A 27,653-nucleotide genomic window follows, 5' to 3' on the forward strand; every position below is an offset into this window, starting at 1 on the left:
TGTTCTGTCTCGCGTAAACGTAGGTTATAGTATTCCTGTCCACTGTCCTTTTCCATCAGGCTACCACTGTACCTGCACTGTACAACATGTACTTTTTCTTTATACAGTGTTTGCCATTAGGTGTATATACACATTTCCAAAATTAAGTGTTCGGCTTGGTTCTCCATGGAAATGTTGATGGAATATTTAAACATGCAGGTACTAATTCCTCCCAATCAAGCTTATCATACAAAGTTCCAAATTTCGTGTTCAAACATTTGACTGTCAGGAAGTTTTGGAATCGACAGATCATGTTCATTTATAACGCTATGAACAAGTGACTATTTTTGAGTTCATAAACGGTTTCATTTTTGGAACTCCACCGCAATTTGGGACATTTTTGGGTGTGCTTTTCCCATTAATCCCAACGGTTTGATCTGGGGCGCAGCAATGTCATTACACCAGGTTTGTGGTGAAGCCTGTTACTCCCAGCTGCGTCATCTCTTTACGTAGTTTGAACAGATGGAGGAGAGAGAGCGGATGGGAGGGATTGAAGCAGGACGTTTGAATCCCAAGGCAATGCGCTCCGATTTGGCCGTGGGTAAATTTAGGAGCGCTCGGGATCCCGATATGGGAGACGATGGGAACACCAGGGTCACGTGCGCCGCGCTCGGGACACCGATTCGGGGAACGGCGGGAGTCACGTGAGCTCAGGAAAGCGCACAAACGGTAGGGGGCGACGGGGGATCCGGACGCAGGAATCTGTCAAAACGAGACGACGGGGAGGTGGGACTCGCTTGGGGTCGAGAGGAACACGAATAGAGGGAAAGAAGAGAAGCTTTCAAGAGAGGAGTGCGACGAAGCACGCGGTGAGTGGTGCCGGCGCGGTGAGTGGTGCCGGGTGTGCGTTGAATGCGGAAAGAGCCTCGTGGGACAGGAGGAGTGCGGAGACCGACAAGGGGACGGATGGGGGACAGGATTGATGGACGCGAGAGTCCCATTATAGCCAGGCAGAGGTATTATGACTCGTACAGGTAAACAGGCTTAACAAACGAAGACGGCCGAACGATCGCCAATAACCTTTTGCAGGTGGAGAAGTGTTTTACCTTTTAATGTTGCGTTAATATTTTACATCAGGTTGGCGTGTCGCACCTGTGCGTGATCCTGTCTCCCAGTTTGCTTCAGCTGTCTCTTTCGGTTTGAAACCTCGAGTTGCCTTACCTGTCATGAAACACCTTTTGAACTTACATGGATATTTGTTCTTTTCCACTATCGTTTATGTTAAAACAATGTACGAAACAAAGCCTGCGAGGAGCATTCTACATTATATACAGTGATGTGTTTGTGTGTGTGTGTGTGTGTGTGTGTGTGTGTGTGTGTGTGTGTGTGTGTGTGTGTGTGTGTGTGTGTGTGTGTATATATATATATATATATCTATATATATAAAACTGTGTGTGTGTGTGTGTGTGTGTGTGTGTGTGTGTGTGTGTGTGTGTGTGTGTGTGTGTGTGTGTGTGTATATATATATCTATATATATAAAACAGTGTGTGTGTGTATGTATATATCTATATATATAAAACAGTTTGTGTGTGTGTGTGTGTGTGTGTGTATATATATATATATATATCTATATATATAAAACAGTTTGTGTGTGTGTGTGTGTGTAATGTTACCGATAGACTCCTAAACGGAGAGGCTTACGTGCTTGATATTTGGCATAGACATGGCCATTGAGCCTGGGACGAACATGGCCGAACTCAAAATATTTGACGATCCATATTTTTTATTCATATTTACCTCAGTGCATTTCAACGCACAGAATCAACGGAATCAGAGCAGGTGGGCGCTGATTCGCTCAGAGCGATCACGTGATGACGCTATGACGCTATGAACGCTATGACGCTATGAAAAAAAAAATCGCTATGAAACGCGATGACGCTATGAACGCTATGACGCTATGAAACGCTATGAACGCTATGAACGATATGACGCTATGACGCTATGAAAAAAAAAATCGCCATGACGCTATGAAACGCTATGAACGCGATGATGCTATGAACGCTATGAACGATATGACGCTATGATGCTATGACGCTATGAAGCTATGAACGATATGACGCTATGACGCTATGACGCTATGAAAAAAAAAAATCGCTATGACGCTATGAAACGCTATGACGCTATGAACGATATGAATGCTATGATGCTATGAACGCTATGACGCTATGAAAAAAAAAATCGCTATGACGCTATGAAACGCGATGACTCTATGACGCTATGAAAAAAAAAATCGCTGTGAAACGCTATGACGCTATGAACGCTATGACGCTATGACGCTATGAAACGCTATGAGACGCTATGACGCTATGAGCGCTATGACGCTGACGCTATGAAAAAAAAAATCACTCGCTTTACCAAGGGGCTCGCTCTCCCCCCCGTTCCCCTCCCCTCCCCTACCCCTCCCCCTCCCCTCCCCTTCCCCCTCCCCTTCCCCCTCCCCCTCCCCCTCCCCTCCCCTACCCCTCCCCCTCCCCTCCCCTTCCCCCTCCCCTTCCCCCTCCCCCTCCCCCTCCCCTCCCCCTCCCCCTCCCCTCCCCCGCCCGGCAATGCCGGGTACTTCTGCTAGTATATATATATATAATATATATATATATATATATATAATTAATATAATTATATAGTTACATTTGTGGAAGGGTAGGCAATCGATTACCTTAGAGCCAGGTGGAATTGTATAGGTACCATGCTCCGAATGTCACGATGAAGAAGAAGAACCCCCATGTACCATAAGTAGGGAATCCTTTAGACCGGATGTCGCATAAGAGTGTATCTTTGTGCCCATGGGCCATGACAAGGGGTGGGGTTATGTTAATTCGTTAGGGATTAATGGTAAATTCCCTGTATGTAAAGTGCCTCTGTAAACTTTTCCTGTGTTCCTTATGATACTGCAGCACACACACACACACATAGCCAAGCCAAGCAATCGTGCATTAAAACATTAAATAAAATGCCCGGAACAGGACATTGAACAATAACACTGGTGCCGCCACCTGCCACATTGCAACATCCAGCCGGAAAATGGCCAGGAGGCCATGCCCAGAAGAACGATTGGTTAGGTCCGGTGCCATAGAGCGATGAGATGGGATTCACTGATAGGGGCACGCACAGGGATTGTCAGATGAGGTCAGAGCCTTGAGAATAAAAGAAATGAGTCCCAACATTTTGTCCTTTTGCGTGGGACAGTCGTTACGAGCAGACGTAGTTTATACGCTCTTGCATTGGGACATTGGTGCCGTGCAGTCACAGTTATCTTTTTGGGTCCTGGCTTTGGTGGCGAGTGGCCGCATGTGCATCTCTCTCGGCATCTGGATTTCATCACGGGCGGTCGTGTCCTGGCATTTTGTCTCATGGACCCTGGCTTTCATCGGTTCGAGCGACCGCTTTGTCCTTTCTTGGCTCGTCGGTGCCGACTGGGCATCGTCTGGGTGCTGTGTGGAGCAGACGGCTAGTGGACGGGCGTGGCTTGCTCGCTTCGTGCTCCGTGGTTAGAGGAGCGAACTGCACACCAAGGCCTGTCCCCGCGAACGGACTTCATGCCAGGGCGTGCGTTTCCCGCGTGGGAACGCTGGACCTTCGACGGCCCTGGACGGTCACGGATGCCAGACAGAGTGCAGGCAAATGCACCTCACAAACACTACACATTTTCACCTTTATTTTTCCCCTCGTGTTGTATACGAGTCCGTATGGCGGGTCCCTCGATTAGGAATTTTAGTTTACTGTGCATTCTTTTGTTACCGGCATTTCTTTCAATAAAGCTGGTATTTGCACATTTTAATTCCATGTCGGTTTGCATCGATTAACAGGGTCGAAGACGTCCAGTGTGGTCCATGAGGTTAAGAGCACTCTACCCCCCGCTGCCCTCCCCAGCACGTATAAAGAAGGTCCGCCATCATTGACTGAGCGCTATCTGTCCCCAGAGGTGTTCACCCCGGGAACACAATATATATATATATATATATATATATATATATATATATATATATATATATATATATATATATATATATATATATATATATATATTAGGGTGGTCCTCAAATGTAAACATTAACTTTTCTAAAGTGCTTTTCCATTTTTTTATTACACCTGTCGAGAAAACAAATTGGGTAAAATTTCATTTCATTTTGAAAACTTTTACCACTGTCACATGGCCCCTGCTAATCTGCTAATCAGCACGAAACAGAAATTATTTCGGTTTGTTTCAGGTATGATGGCGAGTGCAAGTACTTCAAGAAGAGCAACCAGAAAAAAGAACCATGTGTGGCTGATAGGCTGCCATATTGGAAAACTACCAGAAACTCGGCTCCCATCTTGGTACAAGAATCTGGTACATCTGGTACAAGAGATGCTGCAGCGATACATTAAGCTACATCATGCTGAGAAATTGGACATAAGCAGTGCCGCAACAACTGTTGTTCGTGAGACATTATGCATCTGGGAGAAAGCACGGATCCCCACTGCAGATGAGCGGAATATCATTGCAAAACTAGAGAGAAAAGTAGAACAATACAGATCCATCCTGAAAGGAAAGAGCCGGCGATCTGTCCCTCAGATAAAGAAAGAAGAGCAGTTTCAAACCGGTCTACGTGACGTATTTGACATTTCTCATGTTGATGTCCTTGATCTGATCAAAATACCAGAGGACCGTGAATTCCTTAAGGCACAATGGGAGCCAGGTCGACGGGGCTTTATGGTTGGTGTTGACAAGGTGCTAGCAGGAAAAGAGGAGCGGACACATCAACGCGACAAGGTGTTGACTGAAAGAGCAGCATGAAAAAGAGAAGCAAGCAGCTCAAGAGGAGACTCTTGAGCTAGCATCATCAACAGACAGCAGTGCTGAAGCCAGTGATCATGACGACTCTGCTGTTCTATCTGCTTCAAAGAGGCAGAGCCGAAAGCGTGCAAGTAACATTGTTACACCGGACCTAACAGCAGCTCTCGACCGCACCAAGGTTAGCGATCGATCAGCTGTTCACATCTTGTCAGCAGCAGCCTCTGCTCTGGGACACGACCCTTCAGAGTTGGCCATCAACCGCACATCGATCAGGAAATCCAGGCGGATCCAACGGAAGACAATTGCAGGTGACATCCAGGCATCCTATGCTCCAAACACAAGTCTGGTGGTTCATTGGGATGGCAAGCTCCTTCCAGACGATGGGACTAAAAAAGTTGATCGCCTTCCTGTCATTGTCAGTGACCCACAAGGAACTGGAAAGCTTCTGGGTATGCCAAAGCTGCCAGCAGGAACTGGACTAGCAACAGCTGCTGCTGTTATGCAATGCCTCGAAGAATGGCATTTGCAAGACATGGTGGCAGGTATGAGCTTTGACACGACAGCCAGCAACACTGGTTCAGCACTTGGTGCATGCACTATTTTGCAGCAAAAGCTTGGACGACCACTATTACATTTTGCATGCCAGCATCACATTCTGGAACTAGTGGTAGAGGCAGCAATGGCAGCATTCAAACCATTTCTTGGTCCATCAAAAGGACCTGAGATGGCCGTCTTCAAGCGTTTCCAGTCAAATTGGAATTCCATTGACCAAAGCAAGTTTAAGCCAATGATGCCTGATGACCTGGACTCTGTAGTTTCAGGTGTATTTTTAAGTTGCAAAGAAGATGTCTTTCATTCTGCTTCCAGAAACTGGAATCGGGCCAACTACGAGATGACTACCGTGAACTTCTTGAGTTGACTATTATTATGTTTGGTGAGCGTCCTCCGAGAGGATTCAGCTTCCTGCAGCCAGGAGCCATGCATCGGGCAATATGGATGGCCTGTGTGATTTATGGAATCAAGATCTACTTGTTCCGTGATCAGTTTCGACTGACCCCAAAGGAACTCACTGGCATAAAGCGTTTTACAGCATTTGTTGGAGCAGTGTATACCAAAGCCTGGTTCAGCGCTCCATCTGCCATTGGTGCTCCCGCTGGAGACCTAGCTCTCTTAAAAGCACTCATTTTCTATCCTGATTCAGTGATTGCTGAAGCCACCAGCAAAAAGCTTTCCAATCACTTGTGGTACCTCAGCGAAGAAATGGCAGGACTTGCTCTGTTTGACGATAGTGTTGAGTTTGATGTCAAGCGAATGATAGTAGTAGTCCGTGGGCTGAGTAGGGTTTACATGCACCCCCCCCCCCACAACTTAACTTCCCGGGTATGTCCATGTACCCCCCACCCTAGGGGTTAGGAAAAACCATGTTAACAGAAAAAAAACTCATTCCCTCATAGTTTGACCTCTGGTGACCTCATTTGCATATAACACATCATTGGAAAGAGTGTCCCAGGACAAACATTTTGAGGGGTCATATGCAACCATAGGATGACGAGGTAAAAAGTTATGGCCATTTGAATTTCGCCTACCCCTAATTTTCGGAAATCACTGACACAGGGGGGGGGGGGGGGGGGTAACATCAAAATATGCGTGGGAGGTACCTTGGGAATGAGTTTTTTTTCTGTTAACATGATTTTTCCTAACTCCTAGGGTGGGGGGTACATGGACATACCCGGGAAGTTAAGTTGTGGGGGGGGGGGGGGGGGGGGGTGCATGTAAACCCTACTCAGCCCACGGACTATAGCTGCTCTTAAAGAAGAATGCCAAGAGAATCCTCAACCACAGGTACATGTGGATCTTACAGCAAAAGAAGCCATCGCTGCGAAGACTGTTGCAGATTTTGTTACTTCTGCCTCACTGCGAATTTTCACTGCATTCAAAGTCAATACTGACTTCCTAGAAAAGGACCCTGGTGAGTGGGCCGATGACCCATCATTTCAGTCATCACAGCAAGTCTTGCGCGGTATTGCCACTGTCAACGACTTTGCAGAACGTGGTGTAGCATTAATACAAGACTACAATCAAGTCTTGACAAAGGATGAACAGCAGCGCCAGTACCTGTTGCAAGTTGTTGAGTGGCATCGCCATCAGTTCCCCGACGCAAAGAAGATAAGGAGGAAATAATTTACCACAGAACTTATTAATGAGGAATCAATGGTCTGGAGGACTCTTACTCTGTGTTTATGATGATTGTCATACATTCTTACTGATTTGGGATTACATCTGAGTGTTAGTTTATTAAAAACAATTTTGTGTGTCGATACTGAAACATTGTAATTTTCAACCCATGTGTGACAGTAGTAAATAAAGTCGTATAGAAACCATCTTTGGCACATTTCATTTTTTCACAATAAGGAACAATTTTAGCAACAAGCGCCTGAAAAAAGTCCAATTTTATTTTTTGGTGTACATTTGAGGACCACCCTAATATATATATATATATATATATATATATATATATATATATATATATATATATATATATATATACACACACACACACACACACACACACACACACACACACACACACACACACACACACACACACACACATTAGTTAGGGATTAATGGTAAATTCCCTGTATGTAAAGTGCCTCTGTTATTATATATTATATAATAACAACAAAAAAATACAAAATAAAAATATTAGCAAAAGTACCGTTCCCCAGTGACAAAAAAAAGGTTGTACATTTATAGATTTAAATTTATTTAATGAACTTTTAAAAGGTTAATTGAGTTGCACTCTTGGTTTTCATTCAGAGCCGAAGCTTTGGGCTACTTATACCGTCCATCATGAAATGACGATGCAATAATCGGAAGGCGGGGGTTCAATTTGTCTAAAAAGAGGGGAAAATCTAGCTGTTTTAAATTGTGTTACTCCATGAAGATCTGTATCAAATCTACTTTAATTCAGATGTTCATGTTGATTTTAAAGATTAGTGGAAGGGACAATAGGGTGACTGACTGCATTGCATCAAAAAAAGTGAAATGAAAACGCAAACAAAACAATCGGTAGATTTTCAAGTGCAGCGCAGGAAGCAGCTGCTGTAAGCGGGAGACAGACGAATGCACGCACAGACATCACGCTTCACATTATCTCCCATATAAAACAGTCAGTTTGTGTGTTTGTACACATGTCTGTCCCCCTTCACAAGGCTAGGTTTTAAAGGCCAATCTTTTAACACGAATGTGCGTTCACTTTGGTCTATTTTTGAGGATAAAACAAACTCGAAAAATATTTTCCATAAAAGATTAATTGTGTCTCTTCCATTGGAGTTGTAGACTGTGGCTTGCAAACCGAACCTCAAGGGCGGTGTACAGAAGCGTTAAAAAAACCTAACAATAAATACAAGGTGCAAGGATGTGAAATCTGCTGCACATGATGTGCAACATGCGCAGAGTAAAATGAGTGTTCATTTACATCGGCAGAATGTTTAATACTTGTGTGTGTGTGTGTGTGTGTGTGTGTGTGTGTGTGTGTGTGTGTGTGTGTGTGTGTGTGTGTGTGTGTATAAATGACAAATGATGAATTGCGAAAGATGATGGGAATAGAGCCTGTGATTGATGTTGTGAAGAGGAACAGGTTGAGATGGTTTGGTCATGTGTTGAGGAAGGATGAAAGTGACTGGTTGAGAAGAGTGATGGAAATGAATGTAGAAGGAAGTAGAGGACGGGGAAGACCGAGAAAGACTTGGCTAAAGATGGTGGAAGAAGAAATGCGGGCAAGGGGGTTAACAAGGAGAGATGCAGAAAATAGGGCAAAATGGAGAAGATTGTCATGGGGACCGCAAGGCTAACCCCCGCTCTAGCAGGGAAAATGGCCGTAAAATGCACGTTGTTGTTGTTTGTTGTATATATATTGCTGCGGTTTTGAGATGTGTACAGTAAACTCAATAAAGGTTAAAGGTTTGCCCCCCATAGTTAGTCACACGAGCAACATGTAGCCTCATTTGTAGTATAGTTATGTCTTAGTGTATGTGAGAGTAGGCCCCTTCCAGTGTTAATCCTGCGTTGTTGTAAAGACAGGAGAATAGGTCCTACTCCGGAAAACCATCCTAACTCCATAGGCTCGATCCATTGTGGCTAAAAAGTCCTAGTTGTGCTGGGAACGAGTTAACACGAGGTGGGCTTCGGCAGGTGGAGGAGGGTTGAGGTCGTCGCAGCGGTGAGGCGGGGACGGTAAGCATGAGTCACCAATCAGGGCTCACAGCGTGTGGCTGCAGCACTGCGTCACAGGGCGTGGTTGGAACATCGATCGGGCTAAGGGCGTGGCAATAAAACCGATCGCGTGAAGCCCCCACCTCAGTTATGAGAAGGTAGAGGCAGGCGCTCGTCAAGTTGAGTCGAGGAGTTCTGAGTTCAGAGAAAGGAGACGCGCTTGAAGAGAATCACTCGCGCTGTATGAACTTGGTGACGAGGAATACGTGGGCGCAGCCAGGGTGGTTATAACTTGCGCGGTTCATCGAAAGCGAGTGAACGCGGCTGAATAACCGCCAGCCGCACAAAGTCCGCCCTCTACCGTTCGCCCCGAGATTATTACCGATTTGTTCGAGTGACACGATACGAGTTCCTGCCTTCGCCTACCTTCATCTTTGCGGGACGTGCCGGGAACCGTGGAGAGTGAGGCGGGGCCGAGCCTGGACGACCACCGTGGCGCTGGTGAACATCATCCTGCCCATCTGCAATCCCCGTGTGAGTGTGAGTGAGACGGGCCCGTTTGTCCTTGGGTATTAAGCATAAGACTGTCTAGGTTGCCCTGTGTCTCTTCGTCCTGAGCTGTAAATACGTGCATAATAATTAAACCTATTTGTTCTTCCTTTTCTTCTGTATTCAATCGTCTCTGTGATTTCTCCATTGACTAAGCGTGGCACGAATAAGACCGCTTGAATTGGGTTCCACTATCTGTAACGGCGCGGATCACGTGTACGCAAACTGCTCGGCGTATCACCATCACACGTGGTTCGTGCGAGGCTTATTTCCTCGCTTCCAGGGCAGTGCTAGTACTTAGGTACAAGCGAATTTGGTCCCAAAACCCTATTTGGCGCTGTCCGGAAGGGACGTAATAGGTCTCGGGTCGCGCCAGGTCAGTAAAGACAAGGGGATTAATCCCCCCTTGATAAGGGGAGAAGGCCGGCGACAGATCCATAACAATATATATATATATATATATATGTATATATATATATATATATATATATATATATATATTGTTACGGACCGCGGATTGGATGTTATTTACCGAGCGGAGGTAACCGCGGCCGAACAGTTGTTCTCCGTTTCTTCCCGACTCACCCGATTCACCCAGACGTTGGCCAAATCGCGCTATGCCAAATCAATGATAGAAAGGACACGACGACTGGGAAAGAGGAAACGACGCAAGGGGGGTACAGTTCTCAAGACCTCCGGAGGAGGGTATAATTACAGTGGTGGAGAAAAGGGGTAGATTACAAGGCAGAGTGAGGTAAAGACACAGAAGAGATGGGCACTTAAATACAGTCTTATCTTAACCCAGACAGACCACGGACAAACGGACAAGGTAGACTTACACAGGGATTGATGGCAGGAATGGACAGGTAGGTCGATGGCACAAGGTGCACCTTGGCTCGGGGACAGGATAAAGCACGGTTCCAAGATGCAGGGAGGTCTCACAGCGCTCGGAGGTGGTCTTGCTTGCTCCAAGCTCGGCGCGCATCTCTGACGTCACCTCTCTCTCACTGCGCATGCTCAGCGGGGAGTGACACGCCCTCGGCTGGTTGGTTCCGCCCCAACTGGGGCCGGTCCGCCGCTTCCATTGGGTGCGGGGGTTACCGGGCTCCGCCCTTGACGAGAAGCCGACAGGGAGCCCCTGTTTGGTAACCCCGTCGAGCACATGTCCGATGGCGGCTCGTTGGGAAGGCCTGGTGTCCTCCCACCACTCCTACCAAGCCGGAGTGAGGACGCGCACTCCCTGCGCTCGTTGTTGTTGTTGTTGTTGTTGTTGAAGAGAACTGTGAGGAAGAGCTGCGGGGAGGTATTGGGAGGTCCTAAACTTCCTAACGGTGCCATACAATCACATTCTGGTGCAACGAAGGGTCAGAATTAATGGAAACGAATCCTTAACTGACATAGACTAAGAATAACTAGCAAGATGTCCTATCGTTGTCGACATGAGATGCGGTGGACCTGGATGCGACATTTAATGGGGGAAATAGGGGGAGGTCGGGTCTACAGAGTGTTGTTTACAGAAAATGGGACTAGGGAATGGGGGATTGGGGAGAGTTGGGAAGTATTGAGGAAATAGGGGAATATTTACAAGCGGATATGGATGGATGCAAATCCCATATCCGCAACAATATATATATATATATATATATATATATATATATATATATATATATATATATATATATATATATATATGTATATATATATATGTATATATATATATGTATATGTATATATATATATGTATATATATATATATATATATATGTATATGTATATATTGTTACAGACGTGGCTTGGATGTTATTTACCGAGCGGTTTTATGGTATGACCACGTCTGCACAAGTTACCCGATTGTGCCCGAACGTGGACTAGTCGCGCGATGCTGGCTCAATAAGAAAAAGAAGACACCCGGCTGGGTTATAATGACAGACACCAATGTTTCGATTCTCAATTATATTCGTAAGGAAAGGTTAGATTACAGGGGCTAGAGGTATATTACAGGAAGACAGGCACTTAGACACTCTTATATTAACCCCGGACAGACGACAGGTAAACGGGACAAAGCTGACTCACACGGGGATTGATGGAAAGGACAGGCGGGTAGCGATAGCTCCAGGTGCACCTGGGCTCAAAGGTCAGAATCGACTCGGTCCGGTCCAGAGATGCGGGGAGGTCGCATCGCTCGGATGGCGTCTTGTCTGCTCAAGCTGGGGGCGCATCTCACGTCACATCCGGCGCGGGGCCGCGTATATCCGGCGGGGAGTGACACGCCCTCGGCTCGTTAGCTCCGCCTCGTGGAATCGGCACGTTGCTTCTCATTGGGTGCGTGCGGGGGGTTTACCAGGCTCCGCCCTTGACGAGGAGCTGACAAGGAGCCCCTTCGTGGTAACCCCGTGGAGCGCATGGTCTATGGCGCTAATCGAGCCGGTGTGAGGACGCATCCTCCCCCGCTCCGCCGCCATCTCCTCTGTTGTTGTTGTAATTGTTGGGGAAGAAGATGGAAGGAGGTATGGGAAAGGTCCTAAACTCACTACTGATGCCATATAATCACATTCTGGTGCAACGAAGAGTCATAATTAATGGAGACGAGGCCTTAACTGACATAGAATAAGAATAACTAGGAAGATGTCCGAAAGTTGTCTACGTGTGGTGCGGTGGACCTGGGCACGACATTTAATGGGGGAATAAGGGGAAGGTCGGCTCTACTGATTGTTATTTACATGCAATGGGACTAGGGAATGGGGGATCGGGGAAAGTTGGGGAGTATTGGAGAAAATAGGGGAATATTTACAAGCGGATATGGAGGCCAAATTCCATATTCGCAACATTGCACCCTTCTCTACCCTCGGGGCGTCCCGACCCGATAAATTTTTACCTACTTTAGTGTGGCACGCAATGTAGTTCCCTCTACTATTAACTCTACCCTGAGTGCGACAGTTTTACAGATATTCACAAATGAGTAAATATGTCCCCCTGCGACGTTGCACCCTTCTCCTCACAGAAACACACCCACAGGATAACCGAATCCGGAAAGAATCCTCAAACTAAACATACAGCCGGTAGGGAGCATTATTTACAAGACTACGCTGCTATTTACACTACGATCCAGGACCTGTTTTTGGAGGAACACATGCAGATGTTATGCATAGAGAGAGAGCGCGCTTGCCAACATCGATACACCAACCCACGAGTGCTCTGTGGCCGACGGCCTTTAATAACGTGCAGAGCACCCTTTTCCAGCATCAAAAGCACCACCCCACCACCAATCGGTGCAGTCACCATTGTTCAATGATTAAAAATAAATGCGACAACCCCTAACCCTGCAGGTGTCTCTTGCTCTTCGTGTGGCCTTCAGTGGTGTTAATTAACAGTGGTTCACCTTTATGGCATAGGTGCCACGTTGACCCATAGGTCCATCCCCGGGTGGTGCTTGGCCGCAAACGAACTGCGGTCCATTGTGGGTGGCCACAAACATTGCGGTCCATATGGTGTATCGATCCCGGCAGCAAACAGCGAAAGTGCAGGCCCACAACTGCGCAGCCAGCACCTCTCTCTCCTCTCTCTCTACCCCAAAGCCAGATCCTCGGAGGTGGGAGACAAAAGAAGAAACAAGTGAGTAAGGTGGTAAGGGCGCAAAAGTGCACGCAATATAAGGTAATGCACACTGGGGGCACATGGGAACCAGGTGAGACAGGTACGTTCCTATCGTACGCCCCCCCCCCCCACCAGGTAACCTACATGGCCCCTCCCTTACCCCTTACTGTATCCACACAACACAACACTACCCATAAACATCTACTTTACAAATCAACAAACATCCCTACTGTCTTCCCCGTTCCTCCCATATACCAAATTCGTCTTCTCTCCCTCCTAACCAATCAAATTTGCCATTTTCAACTCTCATCAAAATTTGCCATTTTCAACTCAACATCAAAATTTGCCATTACCAATTCATCATCAGTCCCTCCTAGGGAGGGAGAGATGGAATCACCCCAATGTCTCATCCACGTCGTGATGCGTCTCACAAATCCTCACAGCAATTCTCATTTCCTGCACAAAACAAAGAAAACACAGGTGTGGAGTCATCATCATCACCACAGGTAAGTGGCTGCGTATGGTGCGACAGGTTCATCAATCCTAACTATTTCCTAAGTGACTTTAACAACTTTACACTACCCGGGGTCTTTCTCCGGCCAAACCATTGGCCCTCTTACACTATGGGTTCTAAAAACCAATTCCCATTGGCCAAACTGTGGTGCTCTTCAATTTGGGGTCTCACTCCCCCGATTCATCTCCCGGTGCCCTCGTACAATTTCTGGGCTGCGACGTGTACCTCTCCCAGTGGGTCTACCCACCTGCACACCTCCACCACTGCAGTTGCCTCCGAGCTTACCTGCTCCTTACCCTAACCTAACTACCAGGGGAAGGCCCTCTGGCACTCTCCCCACTCGGTGCCCTCTCTGGCACTGGGCTACCCGGGTCCATCCTCCGGATCCTCGGGCCCCATCCACAACTCTACCGGCTCCCAGAGCCCACCTGCGGCCTCACCTGGCCGACATCCTCACAGTGGTGGAGTGCCCAACCAACTACACACACTAACAGGCTACACACCCCGCCATTTCCACAACACTAATGCACCCATTCACAACACCATTCTGCAACCGCACCACAAATGCCAATATCCAACCACAACTTACCTATACCCTCTACCTAACACTTACACTACCCGCCCCGGGTATTCGTGAAAGGGGTCCACTCTTCCCCCATCCACACCTTCGCACCATGCACACCACTCCGTACCACTTACTCCAACTCTCTCCACACACCTGTACTTGCACACCTGTGCTCTCACACCTGGTGCCACCTGCACCCTTCTCTCCCCAAGCGCATTCGCGCTGATCCACAACACTCACTACTCCACAAACTGCTCCACACTGCTCCACACACCTGTCCAGTTGCACACCTGTGCAATCACACCTGTTCAATTCTCACACAGCATCATATCATCTAACTACTCCCCTCTGAAACTTGCGCTTCCCAGTCGTCCCTTTAAACTATTGCGCTCCCTCGTCATTATCATCCATACTAATCTACCTGCGTCCCCACTACAGGTATCAGTCACTAACTAACCTTGACGTCACCTAATGTCATCTTCTAGGGCCCTATCAATATAACCTAACCCACCCGGGCTAGTTTTCACTGCCATACACCCCATAAGCTATTGCTCCTCTGCCCCCACCTGTGAGGGATGGTGGATTTGCCATCCCACCACATCGGGGGTCTCTCACTACCAATTTTGCACATCAAATTTCAACAAATTAAAAATTTGCCAATCACTGCCCATCATCTGCCAATCACTACTGCCAATCCCTTGCCAATCATCAAATTTTGTTTTTCTCTAATTTTGGGTCCAAAACACTAACCTCATCACCCAGTCGACTCACTAATACCTCTCGGTGCGCCACTCCCTGTCCAAAGCCCGGCTTCGTGAAGCCAAGCAATGGATGCTGGTTGTTTTGTGCCAGCGGCTGGATGCATCCGGCATTCGGGGCAGGGACGGGGGCTTACCCGGGCCGAGATCCCACGCACCATCTCGGCACGGAGCCATCCAATGTCCCGATCTCGACCTGCCGGAATTCCTCAACAAAAAGTGGTCGCCATGACGACTCTTTCTATCGGGCCGCCCGCTCCGCCTAGTGGAGCACAGACGCGGCCGTTCAAAGCGAGGCCCAGCACGCACCGAGGGCCCGATTCGGCTATAAGTCGTTCTAAACTCTATCCCGTTTAATGTCGATGCTTCACCTGCATGCTTACACCCCGCAGCCCGTTCCTTGCTCACACCTCCAGCCGTTTCCATGCTCCTTGTACCGTTCCTTACACACCCAGGCACACCCATTCCACTCACAGCCTTGGTCACACACCTGACCACCGAACACTTTGGCACACATTCGTTGGTAGCACACCTCACCAACACACTTCTTCGCGCCCCCTCCTCGGTCACCTCCTCTGTGACAATCACAGGTGTGCTCTCATTCGCACACCCAACCACGTGCCTCACCACTAATTCCAGCGTGCATTCCCACTCACGCTCTACCATTCCAGGTGTGCATCCTTCCATCCCAGGTGTACATCCTCGCTCACCTGTCACAACTAACTCACTCTCCTTGTCACTCTCAATACTCTCACCTCCACTCTTAACCACGCACTCACCCTTACTCTTGACAGCACACTCTTTCCCCATGCACCTGTCCGTCACACACCTTTCTCGCGCACACTCTCCCGTTACACCCTCTGTAACACTCACCACAGGTGGACACTCTTCCTTACTTCTGACAGCGCACTCTTTCCTCATGCACCTGTCCGTCACACACCTTTCTCGCGCACACTCCTGCGCACACTCTCCCGTCACACCCTCTGTAACACTCACCACAGGTGGACACTCTTCCTTACTTCTGACAGCGCACTCTTTCCTCACACACCCCAGAGTCGGACTTTCTTGCACACCTCCATTTTCGCACACCAGACCTGTCGCACACTTCACCAACGGCCTCTCACGAACACCCGGGTCTATCTCGACCCCCAAGCTTCTTAAATCCCCTGGCGCATCATACGCACGACCATATTGGTCACCACTTACACCGGGTCCTCTTCCTCTTCGCTTCTCCTCCATCACCTGCGAATCCCTCATCCGGTTAATGAGCACATCACGATCCAAACACAGACTTTGGACCAATTCTTTTATCTCCTCTTTTATCTCTTTGTTATCCCCTCTCCGTCGCTTCTTAATTTCGCTCACCCCTTCTTCCACTTCTTCTAATTTGTGCCTCACCTCTTTTATTCCCCGGTACGTCTCCTCAAGCTCGTCCTCCAAGGCTACCTTGACCGTTTCCATGTGCGTCCTCACCTGCCGGTCCTTCGTCTCCATTACCTCTATCACCTCGTCCAACCTCGTTGTCAGTCCCTCACGTACCATCTGACATTCCCTCTTCGTCGCTACCAAGTCATCTTTTAGTTCTTTCTGTGTCGCCTTTAAACCTCCTAATACCGCAGTGTTCCTTTGAACCTGCTCCACTAACTCCGTCTGTCCCACCGTCAGCTGCTCCACCTCCTGCGTCAGGTCCTCTATGCCCCCTTGTAACTTTACAGTCCCCTTTCTCACCTCCTTTTCCATGTGCTCCTCACAGTGCCTCACCTCCTCGCGCACTCCTCCGACCTCCTCACTCACTCCTCTTCTGATCTCCTCTCCCATCACTTGCATCTCCTGCCCAGATGCCACCCTCATCTGCTCCATTTCCTCCCTGTGAGCATCCAGTTTGGTTTCTACCCCCATTCTGACCCCCTCTATCTGCTGCCCCATTTGGTTAACTTCCCTTTCCGCTTGGTCCCTCATGTCCCTCAATTTGCCTTCCATACTGTTTTCTAACCCCTCTAACCCAGTTTTCACTCCCTCTATCTGATTCTCCTGGGCAGCCATTCTATTTTCTACCCCCATTAACCCATTTTTCACTTCTTTTATCCCGTTGTCTAACCCCTCACCGGTACCCCTCGCTTCGTCCCTCATTACCCCCAATTGGTTACTCTGAGCATCCATCCGGTTCCCCATTACCCCCATACTGCTTTTCAAACCTCTAATTTGGTCTCCCAATTGCTCACTATTCTTTTCCATTCGCTCGTTAGTCTGGGCCATAAGGGCCTTTATTTGCAAAAAAAACAAGTCCAAATCCACCAGGGGCGCTGTCACGGTCGCCGGCGCGGTGACCAGCGAGGCGCCATTTCGCGCGTCTGCTACTTCGTGCGTGACGGCGCTATTTTGCGAACCTGCCGCCCTCACTGCTTCGCTCTCCTCTTGTCCCTCAATTTGGTCCTGGATCGACCCTACCTCACTCTCCTTTACCGGACCCCAGCCGTCTTGACCCGCCATAGCGCGACTTTCAAAATTCGGTTTTTATTTTTATTTTCGTAAAACAAATTCAAATTTCGCCGTTATAATTTCGCGCGGGAAACGCGCTCCGAATCGATTCTACTTGTTACCAATTTGGGCCTAATAAATTTAGTCCCGGGTTCGAATTCCACTCCTCGACACCAATTGTTACAGACGTGGCTTGGATGTTATTTACCGAGCGGTTTTATGGTATGACCACGTCTGCACAAGTTACCCGATTGTGCCCGAACGTGGACTAGTCGCGCGATGCTGGCTCAATAAGAAAAAGAAGACACCCGGCTGGGTTATAATGACAGACACCAATGTTTCGATTCTCAATTATATTCGTAAGGAAAGGTTAGATTACAGGGGCTAGAGGTATATTACAGGAAGACAGGCACTTAGACACTCTTATATTAACCCCGGACAGACGACAGGTAAACGGGACAAAGCTGACTCACACGGGGATTGATGGAAAGGACAGGCGGGTAGCGATGGCTCCAGGTGCACCTGGGCTCAAAGGTCAGAATCGACTCGGTCCGGTCCAGAGATGCGGGGAGGTCGCAGCGCTCGGATGGCGTCTTGTCTGCTCAAGCTGGGGGCGCATCTCACGTCACATCCGGCGCGGGGCCGCGTATATCCGGCGGGGAGTGACACGCCCTCGGCTCGTTAGCTCCGCCTCGTGGAATCGGCACGTTGCTTCTCATTGGGTGCGTGCGGGGGGTTTACCAGGCTCCGCCCTTGACGAGGAGCTGACAAGGAGCCCCTTCGTGGTAACCCCGTGGAGCGCATGGTCTATGGCGCTAATCGAGCCGGTGTGAGGACGCATCCTCCCCCGCTCCGCCGCCATCTCCTCTGTTGTTGTTGTAATTGTTGGGGAAGAAGATGGAAGGAGGTATGGGAAAGGTCCTAAACTCACTACTGATGCCATATAATCACATTCTGGTGCAACGAAGAGTCATAATTAATGGAGACGAGGCCTTAACTGACATAGAATAAGAATAACTAGGAAGATGTCCGAAAGTTGTCTACGTGTGGTGCGGTGGACCTGGGCACGACATTTAATGGGGGAATAAGGGGAAGGTCGGCTCTACTGATTGTTATTTACATGCAATGGGACTAGGGAATGGGGGATCGGGGAAAGTTGGGGAGTATTGGAGAAAATAGGGGAATATTTACAAGCGGATATGGAGGCCAAATTCCATATTCGCAACAATATATATATATGTATATGTATATATATATATGTATATGTATATATATATATGTATATATATATATATATATATATATATGTATATATATATATATATATATAATCATATATATATATATACATATATGATACAGTAAACTGATGTTTCAAGTTTTCAATGATGAAGTCTTGACTTCAGAAAAGTTTAAATGCAGAACGCACCTGGTTCAAACTTCAACCTTAGCTCACCTTTTCATTTTTTCAGCTATAATAGTGTTGTCGTGAAGCCGCCTTGACAATAGTCTCATGACTGGTTTCTTATAATATGGTCTTGCTGAACTATATACAGTAAAGGTACTGGGTATGGAAGAGAAATCCATGTAATGGGGGTAATTGGGAGTAATTGAGGGGTTTGGGGAGTTTATAAGGAGCAATGTTATTCTCTGTGGGGAAACCACTCTTTGTGTACCATGGATGTTTCTTTGTTCCTATCTCTGTCTTCCTTTGTGAACCTTTTTCTTTTGCACAACCACTCAACCATTCTAGCGTACCCTTTTATGGACAGTAGTTTATGCCCCCTGGCCCGTTGACAATATTTCTCTGTCTCTCCTTTCCTTTATTTATCTCAACTGTTTACTTAAGGCAGCTTTTTAATTCTGACAAAATCTTTGCAAGCTCACTTCCTCTTTGCTTGGAGTCTGCAAGGTTAATGGGCTCTCTTTCTCTCTCTCTCTCTCTCTCTCTCTCTCTCCCTCTCTCCCTCTCTCCCTCTCTCGTTTCACTACACTGTCCGTGAGTCGTTTCCATGACAATAGCTAAGACTAAGCATGCATGATGGTAGGACAGGCGAAGGGGAGGTGGTTTGGAGGATGTCGGCAGTAACAGTATGAAGAAATGATAGAAATAGACGTCGCAGCAGAATTGAAGCGGAGCGTAAAGTTGAATGGGTGGAGGTGGAGCGGGTGGGTCAACGACACAATTGTTGAATTTTTACAAAATATATTCATTCCTCGATGCTCTTCATAGACGAGAGGGATATTTCACTTGTCTGAGTGAGATACCCCCAACAGTGATGCAAGATTAATTGTTTGACACAGCATGCACAGTTTATGCTCGACTACCTTGGCTCGACTACTTCGGCTTGTGTTACCAGCTTGATTGCCATGCAGCTCTCCTGCTCATGCAACAGCGGTAGGCACTGTGTGGCAGCGGCTCGGACTCGGAGGCAGGAGCAGCATGGCAACGAGGCAGGAGAATGGAGCTTGTTGTGGGAAGGACAGGCATTGACACCATCCATCCAGTTTGTGTTACTGATGAGGACAAGGAAATTCCAAACGACTTTCCATGGCGAGGTTTGATGAAAACTTTTAGCCGTACCCAAATGTGACCTTTGCATGCGACTCATTTGGGCTAGTACTCGGTCGTACTGGTATGTAAAGGTCTCTCTTCACTGTTTGACTGATTGTTGATGTAAGCTTTTGCAGGTCTCTACTACACAACCTTTCTGTGCTCGGACCCTCTGTACAGGCTTGTGCGATCTTTTTTTATTTCCTGATTTTCTTTGTTTTGATTGATATTTGCATGAATACCACTTGGTGGTGTAATGGTTGGAGCGTCCTCACAGAGTCCGGGAGGTCGGCGGTCTGAACCCCGGCCGAGACGTACCAAAGACTTAAAAAAGCACAAAGTACATGTTGCTTCCTTGCTTGATGCTCATATCAGCATTTAAAAGAATAGAGCACGGATAATCCCCATAGGTTGGCATCCATTGGGAGGCGGAAATTCCTCCTCAGGAAATGCCCCGCTGAGTGCAGTCAGCAGTGAGAAAAGTGGCGTCGTTGTTGTGACGTCACTGGTACCCAGAATGCCCCGGAAATGACGGCGCTTCTCCCAAGCTCAGTGGCCGTGTTTGTCTCGTCTAACCTTCCTATCATAACAATTTCATGAAATGCCTCTATTGGTGGAATTTTACAGTTATTAACTCAACTTGATTTAAAATGCTGGACTGCCCTTCATTACCTCCACTACCTGAGATGGGAGGAAGTTATGTTTTCACGCGATTTCTCTTTGCCTGCTTTTTGCAAGCAGGATATCTCAAAATGTTGTGGACGGATTTGGACGAAACTTGGTGGACAGGTTGGATGTGTGACAAGGACGAATCAGTTAGATTTTGGTGAAGATCCAAATCTGGATCTGGATCCGAGAATTTTAAAGTGATTCTTCACCATTGAGTGATGGGGCGAAAAACGCTATATAGCACAATATTTCAAAAAGTTATGGACGAGTTATGAATAAACTAGGTGAATGAGTTGGTTCGGTGACGAGAACAAGCCGATTCGGTTTTGATTCAGGTCCAGATCCAGATCCGGCCTATCGGTGGAATACAAAACATAAACTTTTCTTCTAGTCCGGTGGCTTTGCCCTTTCGAGTCTTTTATTGGTTTGTTTGATTGCAAACTGTGTTAGACGTCATCCTCATTTACTTCTCTTATTTCAACCTTGTTTTTTTTTTTTTTACCACTTCATCCTTTTCTCAAAGTCGAAGTACAAACAAGTATTTGTATTGTGAGGACTGTGAATGCCACTGTGCCTTATATGCCATATAACCTTGTATGCCATATAACCTTGGAATAATGCCATATAACCTTTTGTTTTGTCTCATTTCTTTGTGTTGTCAACGTGATTTTGGCCTCAAATTTGCAGCTCATGACATGTGAAGCGTTTCCAGTATCACGTGATTGTAACACTGTTTGTGAACGTTCTCTTGCTGGTTATAATCTCAGCAGGTTGGTATCAGAAGGTGGAACGAGGCCGTCCCACAGCCTAAAGTGTCCGCATCTTCGTTTTTTAAGGTTCATGTTTTGAGACGAAGCAAGTTGTGATGCTTTCCAGCCAAATCAGATGTAGGAGCATTTTCAGCTGTCCTATATCATAACTTATTTGCACCAATGACTTTTATGGGGATTATCAGCAAACCGCAAACATCTTCCAGTTTTATGTTTTACCATTGTGACGTTTGTTGTTGTCTCAAGTACCCCGTGAGGTTTTTTTTATCAGTCCAATCGCTGTCATCTGCTGGTGGACATTAAAGATCCCATGGTGTCCTTCGCAAAGAGCTATCACTGACACCCTGGTCGAATTCCAAATTCCTTCCCTGACTTTGTGTGTTGGAGTGGTGACCCATCCAGGATTGTAACCCTTTCCGAGAAAGTGTTCTGGCAGCACCGATGCTCGGGTTGGAGCTGGTACACATGGTGGTGATGAGTATAATGGTGATGAAACTTTGTCACAATCCATATCAAAGACTGATAAATGCTTAAATTATTGAGCTGACAAACCCTTTCCTTCACTGGTGTTGCCTTGAAAACATCTCAGAATTGGTGATTAAGTTTTGTTAAGGAATTCTCCTGTCTGGTTCACATATTACCGAAGGTGGGCCAAGATTATATATGTTTTACCCCCTGCCTGTCTGTTTTCTATGAACTGAATATCTCAAAATTGGACGGATTTGGACGAAATTTGATGGACAGGTTGGGTGTGTGATGGGGATGAAATGATTAGATGTTGGTGAAGATCCGGATGCAGATCCGGATCTGAGAATTTTAAAACGGATTCTTCACCACTGAGAGATAAGGTCAAATACGATATAGAGCACGATGTCTGAATGTGTTCCACCCCTCCTCCCACTCCTCCTCTCCCCCCCCCCCTTCCCAAGCCCTCTCCCTCCCACAGATCTCCCGATGTCACTGTTCCCTTCTGTTGTACTTGTGTGCTTCCCTCTCTCTCCCCGTCTTGTCTCCCACGCCCTTTATTATATGTTTTATGTGCCCGTTTGTTTTTTTGTGATTAATGTTAGCTCTTACACGAGCCTCGATCTTGTATACAAAAAAACCCCAAAAAAGTTGTGGATGGATTCGGACGAATCGTGGTGGACATGCAAAAAGGAAGAATTGATTCAATTTTTGTGAAAATCCGAATCCGGATACGAACATTTTAATAAATTTTAAGTGATTCTTCACCATTGAGTTGTGGGGCCAAAAACTATTTGAAGCATGATATTCCAAAAACTTGTGGACGAGTTATGACCAAGCTAGGTGGATGAGTTGGGCAGGTGACAAGAACAAGCCGATTAGATTTTGGTTCAGGTCCAAATCCAGATCTGACCTATTATTGGGATACAAACCATAAACTGGTCAGCCTGGTGGAGGTACGCTCTCTACCGAGTACCGTTCTAGTTTATTGAGTGATCAATCAAATTTTTATCGAAATTGCAATATCAAAGGTTGGTTATGCAAATGAGGTACATACCTTGCATTCCTGTCTGGTACCCTACGTGTTATGTTGTGTTGAACAGAGTAAGGGTGTGTACTATTATGGAGCTCACTGATGGCCTGTACTCTTTAAGTGTTAGGAGCAAACTAACAGCAATTGCGTAAATGCATGATTAAGTCCATTGGTCCTTATCTAGAGGTAAAATATTTCAACATGTATAATTCTTATCACAAAAACTGCATATGAACTATGATGATTTCCAAAATGTTCATGAAATGGAAGCCCCAGAACAACTTTTACAAAAGCACAATTGCACTTCATGTCTGAAGCACACACCATATTTAAATGGTTGATTTGTGTGTGTGTGTGTGTGTGTGTGTTTGGTTGTTATCCCCATATGTGGGTTTCGGAAAGTAGAATGGAATCCTCCCAGGACTCGAAGCATCCACCTTCGTTTCAGTGAAGGATTGCGATTCATGGGCTAAGTTGTGAAGTTTTCTTGTTCTCAGAGTTTTGTTCCAAGGGCTTTTTAAGGATCGTCGCTAAGCCCTGTACGGCTTCCAACTGTAGTTCGTTTGTGGTAATGTGCCCAAGAATGTTTTTTTAAAGATCTCTGTGAGGTTCTTCTTTATTATTCTCATTGCTCCAATTATCACTGGTACAATTTTGGCAAACATAAGCTTTCAGAATCTTTTCACTTATTCTTGATGTCTTTATATTCAGTCATCTTCTTGATTTTTACATTGTTTAGAGCAACATCACTGGGTACTGAAACCTCAATTATCAATGCCTTCTTTTCCATTTTGTATACGAGTGCTCTGGCCGGTCGCAATGCTTTTTCTATGTTCACGCTGGATGGGATAATTAGTTTGTATGTTAACATTATGTCCTTGTTTACAGTGATTGATTTTGGTTCATGTTTCCATGAGTTTTGTGGAACTGGGATATTGAAATTTCTGTAGATGTGCCAGTGAATTACTCTACATAACTTGTTGTGCCTTTGGGTGTACAGCTGCTCTGACATGAGTTTTTTACATCCCGATAGGAGGTGACTCGTGCTTCCTGTTTCTACCCTGCAGAATCTACACTTGTCCGATTGACTCAGTCCTGCCATCCTTCTTAAAGCCATTAGTGTCGTGTCGTTGGTCTTCGGCATTAATAATGATTCGTTCTCTGTCCCAGTTGAACTGACCTCTTAGCCATTCCAGTCATCCTTCTTTGCCTATCCCTAATCTGTCCACCTCTTTTTTTCTTTTTCTTTTTTTTTCCCTGCTCTTTTATATTTCTCCCAGTTGTCACTATACATCTGCTGGTATTTCATCTTGTATTTTACTTTTGTCTTTTTTTGCAATCGTTGGGGCTCTATTCGTTGCTGTTTCGGTTTGGTGTGTGACATCTTCTATTCACACCTGTTTTTGGAAGTTTTTTTTGCAAGGTGAGTGAGAGATACCTTTTCTGGCTTGTTGTGTTCATGCTTGTACACAAATTGTATTCAGTAGTCTTGAGATTTTCACTTACTCTGGTAATCCTACATTCGTCGCTCTGTGCACTTGATTGAGTTCCATCAGGCTGCCACCTCCTTCTTTCCTCGGCAGGTACATTCTTGGGATACACTGATTTTTGTAGAACATTTTTTGGATAGTGAGGATTTTCCTTGTTTTGATATTGAGTTTTTTGATATCCACTTGTGGCCAGTTTACTATTCTGCAGCTGTACTGGAACACTGGTACTGCTTGTTGGTTTATGGCTTTGATTTTGTTCCTTGGAGATGGGTATGTTTTCAGGATTAGCCTCATTCTACGTAGGTATTCTTTGGTAATTATTTAGCACATGTTTATGACAAATTTGGTGGCCCTCTTTACGTAACGGTATTTGTGAGATGCTTTGTTGTCTAGCTCCTGTATTGTTGTATCTAGGTCGATTTTTTAAAATGTTGTCCATTTTTGTTCTTCCACCTTGCACGTATGTGCACTTGGCGCACTTATCTAGGCTAAATTCCTTTTAGATATCATCGGAGAACCGTTTCACTAATTTCAGTTGTTCTGCAGATTTTTCATTGTTCAGTGCGAAAGGTTTTAAATCATCTATATACAGTAGATGCGACACCTTTTATTGGATGTTAGGATGTATCCGTGTCCTTGCTCATTAATGCGGTTACTTAGTGGATCCAGAACAAGGCAAAACAGGAGAGGGGAAAGGCTGTCTCCTTGGAAGATCCCACGTCGTATCTTCACTCCTGGTACTTCGATCTTTCCTTCTGAGTGCTGCAGGATTAGTGTGGTATTCCATATATCCATGACTTTGTCAATCAGCTTGAGTATTTGGGTGTTTTTCTTGAACATTTGCCTGCATTTTATCATCCTTGAATCTGGGACACTGTCAAAAGCTTTTTTTTAGTCTATCCATGCTGTGGACAATTTGGTTCTTCTTGTGTTGCAATTTTCAAGTTTGGCCTTGTTTAGTAGTAGGTGGTCTATTATTCCATAACATCTTCTCTTGCATCCGTTCTGTTCTGCCTCTAGGGCCTCCTTGTTGTGTTAGGTGGTGGTACATTGTTTCTTTGATGATTCCTGTTAAAAGTTTGGATGTTGTTGGTAGACAGGTTATTAGCTGGTATTTTGGAGGTAGTTTGCTTTCTTTGGATTTTGAGATGTGTAAGGTGTAACCTTCTGTGATCAATTCATCCATTTATTGATCCCCTTGGATAGGTTCCTCATTACAATGACGTGTGTGTGTGTGTGTGTGTGTGTGTGTGTGTGTGTGTGTGTGTGTGTGTGTGTGTGTGTGTTTGTGTGTTTGTTTGTCTGTCTGTCCGTCCAGGCCATAACGTTTTTACAACTTGAGCTTTTATCATCAAATTTTCAACAAAACTTTATTATGAGAATATGGAGTAAATAAAAAAACAATTGGATCAAAATGTGAGAGGCCAAAGACATAGTGACTGTATAAATAGCCCTTATTGGTCCTGCTGCATCTCCCCAGATTTTAATCCATTTGCACATCTCTGGGATATCATTGATCGTTGTGTTTGAACCAGGACAGCCACAGACCCTCGATGAGCTGGAACAGGAGCTGATTCGGATGTGGAATACTATTCTCCAGGCTCAGATTTGCGTTATCACATGGTTCACGTGATGGTTCATGTGATGCAATGATTGCTACCAGAGGTGGACATACCTGGGATTTAGATTGTTACTTCCACATTAGATCCTCATGTGGAATCATTTGCCAAAACACAGCATTGCATGATTAGGATAGTTAAACATACGTGTAATTATTCAGCATTTGTTCTCGTCAAAGTTTGTGCCTCATCTGCGCCCAATGTTTTTACTGATAAGCTCACAGCAGCATGGTAACTTTCCTGGGTATCGCTCTGTTTATAAAAGAGTATCCTACTATCATGGAGTACGGTAGTACTCCATATGTGGGGATGGTATGGGGAAAAAAGGACCGCCCATTCAAATGTGCACAACTGATGCACCTAAAAACGACCACAGAGTAAAGTCAATCGTAGCATTTCGAAGCTGTACCTTTTATTCTCGAACGTTTTCTTATTTTCTCGTTTTCTCGAACTGGCAAGAATGAAAAAGACACCAGAATACATCGTTAAAGTATCAAATCCAGAGATCGCAAAATCGACGAATTGTTCATCCTCAGAGTTTTGTTCCAAGTTCTCTTTTCAGGATCGTCACCGAACCCAGGATTGCCTCCAGTTGTAGTTTCATTTGTGGTAATATTACCAGGGATGGTTTTCAAAATCTTAGTGAGGTTCTTCTTTATCATTCCTGTTGCTCCAATAATTATCACTGGTACAATTTTGATGCTCTTCAGCTTCAAGTGTGTGTGTGTGTGTGTGTATGTGTGTGTGTGTGTACGTCGAAAATCATAGGAAAAAAACCCGTTGGGCCAATGTTTACCAAATTTTGCATACGTGCTGGGAGTGGACCTACCCAGGGTCAGGTCATAGGCACAAACCATCACCCCCTCAAACACCCAAGGGGTAACTCTCTGTATGAATTGTATGTACTAGGGCGTGCCCGTACGTGCGTGCAAAAAACATGCGTGCAAACAACAACAACAAAAAAAAACTTTGAAACCACGTGGCAGTAACGACCACAGAACCCCCCCCTCTATTTACATGAAATGGTTTGGTCCATTCGCAACGACCACAGAACCCCCCCCCCCCCCCTCTATTTACATGAAATGGTTTGGTCCATTCGCAAAGCCAAAGCGAACGGCTTGCGAGTACGGTGACCATACCTTGGGAACCACTTGTCCGATTAATTTCAAACCTTGAAAAGGCACATCCTCGGGTCCCCAGCAATATACCTGGCAAGTTTCAAGTATATCGGACCGGTAGTTGTCGAGAAACAGCGGTCGCATACATACATACAGACAGACAGACACACAGAGATTACTGGAATTATAGATAGATGAGCTTGTACGTCTGTACATCTGAAATCAAGAAACTGACCTCACAGAAGGACATTTGGCCCATCATTACCGTTGTGCACTCTCGGTTAATTTTTGCTACAGCTGTAAACGTCAATCATCTTGATGTTTACTGAGGTCTCAGTAACCCGATCCTGATCAGCCCAGGTTGGTGTTAATATGTGAAAACATGTTATTGCTGGTCAAACATTCATGAACATATTCCTGTAATAAAACATGTAAAAGATCTAGA

At 45.9% G+C, this 27,653-nt stretch overlaps 1 protein-coding gene across 2 annotated transcripts in view; it reads left to right on the forward strand.

Annotated features, from left to right (window-relative positions):
• The first annotated feature begins 730 nt into the window (after positions 1–730).
• Positions 731–27,653, forward strand: part of LOC137430737 (uncharacterized) — a 265,309-nt gene continuing 238,386 nt past the window's right edge. The window contains exon 1 of one of the 2 annotated variants that reach the window (XM_078781624.1): positions 731–848. Coding sequence is in view for 1 of the 2 variants with exons in the window: in XM_078781623.1 (XP_078637749.1) it covers positions 892–995 (104 nt within the window). In the remaining variant the exon portion in view is untranslated. Of the gene's footprint in view, positions 996–27,653 lie in introns of both variants that reach the window. The other variant, XM_078781623.1, reaches the window with a different exon arrangement.

The sequence above is a fragment of the Myxine glutinosa genome, chromosome 7 (assembly GCF_964187855.1).
Source record: "Myxine glutinosa chromosome 7, kmMyxGlut1.1, whole genome shotgun sequence".
NCBI classification, from domain to species: Eukaryota; Metazoa; Chordata; class Myxini; order Myxiniformes; family Myxinidae; genus Myxine; species Myxine glutinosa.